Below are 9,726 nucleotides of genomic sequence, written 5' to 3' on the forward strand. Positions count from 1 at the left end.
GGGGGGGATAACAATTCCTCACATCAGATAACTTAAAAACCACTAACTATTACCTTATCCATACTGCAGAGATAATCCAGTTTGACACCACTTTAAGTATGATGGCTCAATGCAATGGAATTCTAGAAGTTGTAGTTTGTTGTGGCACCAGAGCCCTCTGACAGAGAAGGTTCCCAGAATTCCACAGCACTGACCCATGGCAGTTAAAGTGGTGTCAAACTGGATTATTTCTGCAGTGTGGATGTAGCTCTAGAGAAAATGGGGTTGGGTCAGAGCCTTGGGAAGTTACTCTTTTCTACAATAATGATGATGACAATTGTATTTATTTTTATCCTACCTTTCTTCCAAAAGTGGACTACAACTCCTAGAATCCTAGCCAGCAGGATCAGTGGCTAGTGACTGGAGTATTCCCAACCCACCCACCACCCACCCTCTGAAAAGCCCCTTCCAAACTCAGGGTATGCTTGGTATGTTCTGGATTTCTCCTCCTCTTTATTCCTTCTTGTTCAGCGCACTTGGCACTGAGTTACTACACTGATCCTGGGGCTATTTGCGGCTGCACACACATACACACACACACACCTTGGTTGGTGCTGTAGCCAATAGGTTTGTTTAGGCAAAGCACACACAAAAAAGGGCACTGGAAGGGGAAATGTGGATGGGACTGGTGCCTAAATGATAACAGTCATGAGACATTAGGGCTCCAGTGGAGCCAAGATGCTTTACAGTCATGAGTTCAGAGGGAGAGAGCAAGAGAAGGAGGATAGCTAAAAGCAAAGTCTATCTCACCAGAGCAGAAAAAAGAAGTGATTTTACTGGCAGCCACTGTGATATGCTGGTGGGGTGCTATACTCTAGCTTAGCTACATATCCCTCCCTTTAGATGCCAATTCCCTTAGTGTGGAGAAATTCACTACATCTCAACCCCCGTTTCCTACCAATAAAATGATAACAAGCTGTGAATGTAAGAGATACAAGGGGGTGCAGTTCCTGGTCGTCACATTTAGAAGCAGGGCAGCATTTATATCACCTTCAGGTAAGTCTTAAATTGCAACACACACAGTGTCTGCAATATATCAATGGATGGCATTAATTGGTATTTTTAAAAAATATTCTTCAGACCAGTTTAAACTCATTAATAACTGACTTTCAACATGGCTATCTAGTATTAACATAGTCATCTTTAAAGGGCTTTCTACAACCAGAAAAGGTTGGCTGGGTTTCAGTTAATTTGAAACCTGAATATTTTCCAAAGTCTGCATTTTAATATTGTCGTCCAAGTGTCCTTGCCAGCAGATGTATAAATCCATACATCATTACCTCATGCCAAATGCCTATAATTCTTCATAAATTCACATGGATTGCCAGTAGCTTCCTGCAGGAAATTTAGAGTGCATACTGAATTACCAAAAACAGGTGATACAGTGCATATTTCTCCAGCAGCAAATGCCAAAGGCAAACATATTATGAGCCAATCAAAAACAGAATCATTTAAATATCTTAGCCCACCCTCCCTGCTTCAGGCACTTCTGTCTCTTGATGGTTCTGGGCCAAATGAGATGAGACAGCATGGACTGTAACCAAATCCCCATAAATTAGGGGGATGGGAGGGAGGGAGCTTAAAATGCAAAAAGTGGTTCACTGCCCATAGTCCCTACCACTGCTCTTTTCAGTTTTTCCCCTTCTGATAAAATCCTGAGATTAATCTCTAGTGTCAGTGAGACACATTGAAAAGCACATAAGGGTTGAGCAGTTCATCAACTGATTCAGTGGATCTACTCTAGATGGCATTACCAGTTGGATTTATGCCCCAAAGTGGGACTTTGGGGTTAAAAAATATCTCTAAAAAAGCAGTTCAGACAGCATGGGCAGGAGGAAGGAGTCAGAAACCCCTTACTGGTCATCCTATGGAAAGCAAAACAGGCCCTATTAATGGACACTCAGCAGCAATTTGATTCTGACATACAAGTCTATTGTTGTCATCACTGTGTCAGTTTTGGCTCTCAGAACTGAATGAATGGACAGTGTCTATTGTGACCCATTTCACACATTAGGCTTGTTAGATATATCTGTTGTCGTGTTGTGTACCTTCAAGTTGTTTCTGATTTATGGTGACCCTACAGTGATCCTACCATGGGGTTTTCTAGACAAGATTTGTTCAGAGAAGGTTTGCCATTGCCTTTGCATGAGGCTGAGAGCACGTGAGCTGCCCAATGGGTTTCATGGCTGAGCAGGAAATCAACTCTCATCTCCAGACCCTAACGCTACGCCATGCTAGCTCTTTTAGATTCACACAACATATTTATACAGATGCATAGTCTACAAATAGGTACTTTAAAATGTTTGTTTGTAGGTCTATGCCCACTCCTCAACAAGTATAGAGTCCATGCTCTACTCAGCTGGAATTATCAGTAAGCAAAGGGATCTTGTGCGAAATAAATTGCTGCGTAAGCTTTAGCAGACTTGGTCTACTTCCTCAGTTGAGATTAGCTATGGTAGCCTGTCAAATTCCTATGCACACCAGGTTTGTTGCTTTGTGGTGTCATGGGTAACTGGCTCCAACACACAATCGGACAGCACTCAACCAAAGCTAAACACTTTCAAGTCTTACGGATTTCCATGGAAGCATTAAAGATACTTGCTTGAGTCCCTCCTACTTAAATTAAGCCTGCGTTTCCTAAAAATCAACTTGCAAGCTTAGATCTTCACAAGAGGCCCTGCTGTGACTCATTGCTGGCTGATATATGAAGAATAGGGCCTTTTTAGTGCTAGTTTCCAGTTCATGGGCTTTTCTGCCCTAGAAAGCCGGTCAGTTTCTTCTTCGACTACTTTCAGGACACTGTTACTTTGGGGTACTTTGGGGGACAGTGATAACGTATTACGTTCAGGTTCTGCTGCTTCTTCTCTTTAAAATTTTGCCGATTAGTTCCTGTAATAGTGATACATATTTTTACGTCTGATTCATTGCTAGCTGCCTTTGGATGTAAAAGCCAGGTAAATTTATTTTCAAAAATAAAAATAAACTAAAAAAAATCAGACATAAAATGCTTACATTTGGCATGAGTGGGTGTAAAAGCTTGATCTATGTTCTGATTTATAATAACTGTTTCACACATGCAAGCCATCATCTGATGTTGCAGTTAATGAAAAATTAATTCACACATCAACTTGTGCCTCAAAAAGGGAAGAGAGTCTTGAGCACTTTTTATATGGAAATATGACTCACTAAATGTTGTAAAGAACAAATGATGTTAGGAAGGATTCTGAATGCCTCCCACTCAACACAAGACTTCTAAGGTATTTTCATCTGGTGGTCACCTTTGTTCCTTTCCAGAACTGGGGAGACTTAACCTTTTTAAAACTAACTTGATGCCTGCTGGAGAATTCTCAGAGTTGGTGTCCAAAGAAATAATTTTTCCAACTTTGGATTTTCCCCACTGTACCTTTTTTTATCGCCCTGCCACTTGTCCCTGGCAGACTTGAAACTCTTTCTATAGCAAACATATCATACTCACCTGATAGGGCATTGGCTCCTCCTAAACAAAGATGAAGGGAAATTAATCTCTACTACTTGCCTGATTAATTCTTTCAGGATGTCAGCTCTGCCCACACGGGCAGCATGATATACTGGGGTGCTGCGATGGTGACGACTCCCATTGGGATCAGCACCAGCTTCCAAAAGGATCCGAGCACATTCCAGATGCCCGTTCACCACAGCAACATAGAGAGCAGTTTGTCCTTTCACATCCACCAGGTCGATCTCTGCCCCTTTCCGAATCAGGAATTCCACGCAGTTTCCATGCCCTGCTGTGGCAGCAATCCGCAGTGGTGTACAAGGCAGCCAACCACAACACCACACAGACTTCTCATTGATGCGGCTGAAGAAAGACAAAGACAATTCAGCAGTTATCCATGAATGGCCCTTGCTTTCACTCTGGTCAACCTGCAGTCTTCTGAACTACAGTGGGGCATAAACTAAGGAGAAGGTTCAACTTTTCTAGCCCTTCATATTCAAACATCTTTCTGAAAGACATTGTAAGGGAAGCATGCAAAGAATACCTAGGCAAGCTGGACAAAGGTCCACGTTGTACAGGGGCTTGAGTGAAATGAGCAGTAGCACCTGAGATGGGACTATATATCCCTCATCCTCTGGCTGACAACTACAGGCTATGCTTTGCAAAGACCCATTGTGGTGAATGGATGAATCATATCTGGGACTTCTGATTTTGGGACTTCTAAGGAGAACGGCTGCATGCATCCTATCACTAAGTTTACACAGGTATACCAGCACCAATATGCTATCCTAACTTATCCATACACGGAGGGTTGGCAGAAGAAACGTATGACTAATCTGCATTCTGCAAAAATGGAGAATGCAGATCAGATTTATGGAACCAACATGCAAACTACCCAACTATTGCACCATGATCCCACTTTAACATCCATGGTTCCATCCTGTAAAATCCTGGGACTGAAAGCTGAGGGAGGGGTCTTTGAAATCATTACCCAGAAAATCTTCCTCTGGTGATAAAACTACAAACCCACACATTTCCACTGAATGCAACCATGGCAGTTAAAGTGGAATCACAGCAATATAGTTGGGTAGTGTGAAAGAGCTCCAGAATACATAGAGGTTATAATTCTGACCTTCTCCTTTTACTACTGAGTGACCATCTTTATTATGGCTAAAGCATATGATTGATCACCACTTGAGAATCCAGGGTTAAGTTCAGGAAGATTTCACCTTTGGAAGTTCTCTTCCTGCAAGAGGCTTCTGATAGTCTGCAAGTCCCCCACGTAAGCAGCATCATGCAACCGGGTGTCATCACAGTGTTCAAGGGGTTGGTCACAGAATTGCTCCTTCAACCACTCCTTCAGATTGCGACCTGTGCTGGAGAGATGGTTGCTGCTGTTAAACCATGAAACAGTCCTGACCATGTGTCTCTTATTGTCAGGGGAGTGACCAACTCAGAAAAAGAAGAGACAGTATATGAGAGGTTACCTGAGTGAGGGAGACCCAGCCTGACCAAATTATGAATTTCTGTACAAATATTTGATTCCTCCCTACCCCTGAGATCTGAAAGCAGAATGGATGTAATTACCAATGGTCATTTTTCTTCTGTCAGAATAGGGTCTCTGTCACAAATGTCTCTATTAAGCAGTATACCATATATACTCGACTATAAGTCGACCTCATATATAAGTTGAGGGCAAGTTTTGGGGCCAAAATTCTGGATTTTGATGTGACCCGTGGATAAGTCGAGGGTAAAATGTAGGCGCATGTATTGAAGGATGTAAACGATGAAGCAAAGGAAAACAATGCCAAAGAACTTACAAAATTCCAGCAGGCATAACTATTTGTGCACATACTAAAGGCTGGATGACTGAGAGAGTAGAAGGGGGTCAGTGCTTCCAGGGCAGATTAAACTCTTGTCTTTCACTATATATATGAATTAAAATACAGTACTTACATTGACCCGTGGATAAGTCGACTCAGGTTTTTGGGGTCAATTTTTTAACCTAAATTTCTAGACTTATACATGAGTATTCAATAAGTGTTGTCCTTCTGGATATGGTATCAAAACCCACAAACCTGTTTCACTAGAGGCTGTAGTAGAACATAGGAGTTTATCACACGGGGAAAACTGGAAGTTTAAACGGGCAAGAGCCCATGATTATCTAGCATATCAGGTGCAATCGCGTGATTGTTTTTCACACGATGTTGTGTGCAAACCACTAAGAATCCAACTGGAAAGAGACATGAACAGCAATTAGTCATTTTTGGGGAAATATTGTGAATTCCCCTTTCATTCACTATATCACTTTTTTTGCACAATTGCTCTAGTATGAAAGCTATTTCCGGTTTATTCAGTTTCTCACAATTTTTGTACTTGTTGCCAGATATCCCATGGTTCTTTGTAGTAAGTTTACTTCTGGTGCTGCTTTGTCATGCCCAGTTGCCAAAAGGAAAGCAGCCTTTTATGCATTTTTTTAAAAATCCTATCTTTTGGGTAATGTTTTGTTCTTTTTACTTAGGTTAGATACCATTTCTGGGAAAGTAAGGGACAATACAGTATATTTTTATACCGAAAATTTTATATTTTTTATTTTTCTGGGTGATTTTGTTTGCTGACGTGTGTGCTCTGGTGACTTCTGGTGATGCAGCTAATTCTTCTGTGCACATGGACAAGAATGTGATTCCCAAACCATAAACGGGACTTAACATGCATCTGTATGAAAAACAAATGCACGTTCTACCCTCTTTCTCGCTTTAGTAATAAGCCTCTAATGTATTATTGTGTTCTGTGTGTGAAAATAATTCGTACATTTGCACACTTTTGCGGGATGCAGACATTTTAATCCTTATAAGGATGGAGGTACATATGATCCCCATGTGATAAAATCCATAGTACTGCCTCCAGATTTCTGAAAAACTGCTGTATACACACAGCCTAACTTGTTGAGAGGAGTCATAATACAGTTTCTCATTTTTAACCACAATATATTAAAGACTGGAGATATTATGCAAGAATATTTTTTAATAAATGTACTTGCAAACCCAGTTTTCTACTGAAAATGCACGTGTCGAACATTATTAATTAATTAATTCCAGCACTGCAGCACTATCTTGCAGGACAGAATCTTGCTCCAGGCGGCTCACAACTAAAACAATTAAAATGTGTGACAAACAAAATAAACCAAAACGGCAATATTAATTATGTCCTTATCTAGGCCAGCAAACTCAACTTAAACAGAATTATTTCCTGGGGCTGCCCCTGATTATCCCCGCATCCTGTCCATGAGCTTGCCTCTCTTGCCACCATTCCCCACAACAGAGTCAAGGTTGGGCTACTCCAGTGATGATGAACCTTTTAGGGGCTGAGTGCCCAAACTGCAACCCAAAACCCACTTATTTGTTGCAATGTGCCTCTGGCTTTCTAGTAACAAACTCTGGCAAACTGTGCTGGGGCGATGGCACCTGTGCCCACAGAGAGGGCTCTGAGTGTCACCTCTGGCACGTGTGCCATAGGTTCGCCATCACTGGGCTACTCCTTCTATGAAACTGTTTTCTACCTGATATGCATACTGGAATATAGCTCTAATTTTGATTCTGGAATTTACCTGCCTGCAGTGATCACATAGGTGCCCAAATGCTCAATTCTGGTTTTGATCCAAATCATAAGGAAATATGGCAACGCTGAAAATGGACCGACGCTCAACAAGGAAGTTTGGGGTTCTGCTGCCAATGGCTTCCTCTGTCATCTTAGCCATCTGTACATTTTTTCAAACTGCCTTTCCCCAAAAGGTCACAGCATCAAAAATGTGATTTGTAAGAAGGAAATAATATAGCAAGCAACTCACCCTGCAGGGTTTGTTCTGCACAATGAAGAATTACCTTTAATAACTCTGCAGAAAATTGACAGTTATTAACATGTACAGTACTGAAAACAGCACAAAATGAATTAAGAATGACTGCTTGCTGCACAACCCCCAAACTCATTTGCTATACTTCTTTAGAACAACTGTGGAGTCCAAAAACCCATTATCAACAATTACTTTCCTACCATATCACTATTATCTAATTATTTTGAAATGGAGAGTATATGTGCATGCCAAATCATTTGCAGGAAGTTTGTCTGTAATGTGTGTATTAATAGTAATATAATATCTACTTGCCTTAGAGTCACCATAAGTCAGAAACAACTTGAAGAACAACAGCAACAACAATATCTACCCATCTGCATCTGCATTGTCCCAATGGCTATAAAGGAATGGCTGATGCCTTTTCTCTCTCAAAAAAGCACATCTATAGATGTGCAAAATAAGCAAGAGCTTTAAAGCTCTACTGTCAGGAGCTGCATATGCACCCTCACTGCCATAATACATGAAAAGTTGGTGTAATGGGCTATACAGTAAAAAAGGCATTTCAGGAACAAGATGATTGGAGGTACAGGTGTTGAGATAATAACAGAAGGGAGGCCAGCTTGACTCAAGATGTTCAAGGTTGTTTCTGTAGAAGAATTTAGATATAACAACTCCGAAGGGGTGGCATAGGAATGAGAGAGACTAAATGTATGCAATGGTTTGAGTGCTGCACTAGGACACTGAATGACCAGGGTTCAAATCTTGACTTGGACATGGAAACTCACCAGGTGACTTTGGGCAAGGCATACTCTCTCAGCTTCAGGCAGTGTCAAACCTCCTCTGAAGAAACATGCCCAAAAATACGTATACAGACAGCCCTCCTTATCCACAGATTTTTTTTTATCAACGGATTCAAGCATCCACAGCTTGAAAAAGTATAAATCCCAAATAGCAAACCTTGATTTTCCATTTTATATAAGAGATACTATTTTGCCATGCCGTTATATTTAATGGGACTTCAGCATCTATGGATTTTGTTATCCATGGAGAATCCTGGAACCAAACCCCAGCGGATAACAAGGACCCGCTACAATAGGGTTGCCTTAGGGTCACCATAAGTTGGAAATGACTTGAAGGCACACAACAACAAACGTGTTTATAAAATGCAGCGACTAAAAATCTTGCCATGAATTTGAAACTGTGCATAGATTAATTAGGCAGTGTTAACACTTGCCATTAAGGTTTGATACTGAAAGTTTCTGAACTGGATCTAAAGTTTCTTAATAAAGCTTTTCACAGTTTTAACTACCGAAGCCTGGATTTCTGAACTTGATATCCTATTGGTATGGACATCTTCTTGCATTTCAGTTCTGACAGCACTTAGGAGGCAATGGCCATTCCAATTTATACATCAATTAACAATTTGTAAACTGCTCTGAGAGCATTTCTAAAGAGCGGGATATGAATACAATAAAAAATAACAACAACAATAACAACCAGTTGCCATCACTGTGTCCTGTGTTTGCTCAAGGGGCATTCTCCAGGGTGGGAACATTGCAGGTAAAAGAAATAAGCATGCTTCATAATTTAGGGGTGGAATGGGAGTTTCACCAAACCAGGAAGCAGGTTTTAATTTGTATATTTTAAAGAAATGTACTCATATAAATGTATTTTAATGGTTGTATAGTATTGTAGAGGCTGGATATGGCCATCTGTCAGGGATGCTTTGATTGTGATTTCCTGCATGAAAGAGGTTGGACTGGATGGCCTTTGTGGTCTCTTCCAACTCTACGATTCTATGAACTGTAGTTTTATGTTTTCTTTATTTTGCTTTTTAACTGTGTTTTGTATTTTAACATGTTGTACCCCACCTTAATAATAACAATAACAATAACAATAATAATAATAATAATAATAATAATAATAATAATTATTATTATTATTATTATTATTATTTAGGTGGGGTACATCATCATCATCATCATCATCATCATTATTATTATTTTGTACCACCCCAGTAAGTCTCTAGCAGCAATATCTGAGAAAGCTATGGCCAATGCAAACCAAAACCTGGCCCTTGTTACTGTTGCGTGTCTTCAAGTTGTTTCTGTCACAGGGTTTTCTTGGTAAGATTTGTTCAAAGGAGGTTTATCATCCTGAGGCTGAGAGTATGAGACTTTCCCAGGAGAAGGGGAGAAAACCATGGGATGGGAGGCTGTGGGGCAGATTGTATATTGTGTGTGTGTGTGTGTGTGCATTTGTGCTCTCTTTCACTATTCCCTAGATGTGACTATTAGCATTTGCAGAAAAATCAAAGCACATGCCAAGGTTGGTAAAAAGCATTCACCCTATTTTACAAAAA

General features: G+C 40.5%; 1 protein-coding gene across 1 annotated transcript in view; it reads right to left on the reverse strand.

The window, feature by feature from the left end:
• Window positions 1-9,726, reverse strand: part of ASB1 (ankyrin repeat and SOCS box containing 1) — a 32,147-nt gene that overhangs the window by 18,818 nt on the left and 3,603 nt on the right. The window contains exons 2-3 of the mRNA XM_042446249.1: window positions 4,744-4,885; window positions 3,575-3,877 (exon numbers count right to left, since the gene is read on the reverse strand). Coding sequence (XP_042302183.1) covers window positions 3,575-3,877; window positions 4,744-4,885 — 445 coding nt within the window. The remainder of the gene's footprint in view (window positions 1-3,574; window positions 3,878-4,743; window positions 4,886-9,726) is intronic.

The sequence above is a fragment of the Sceloporus undulatus genome, chromosome 1 (genome assembly GCF_019175285.1).
Source record: "Sceloporus undulatus isolate JIND9_A2432 ecotype Alabama chromosome 1, SceUnd_v1.1, whole genome shotgun sequence".
Classification (NCBI taxonomy): domain Eukaryota; kingdom Metazoa; phylum Chordata; class Lepidosauria; order Squamata; family Phrynosomatidae; genus Sceloporus; species Sceloporus undulatus.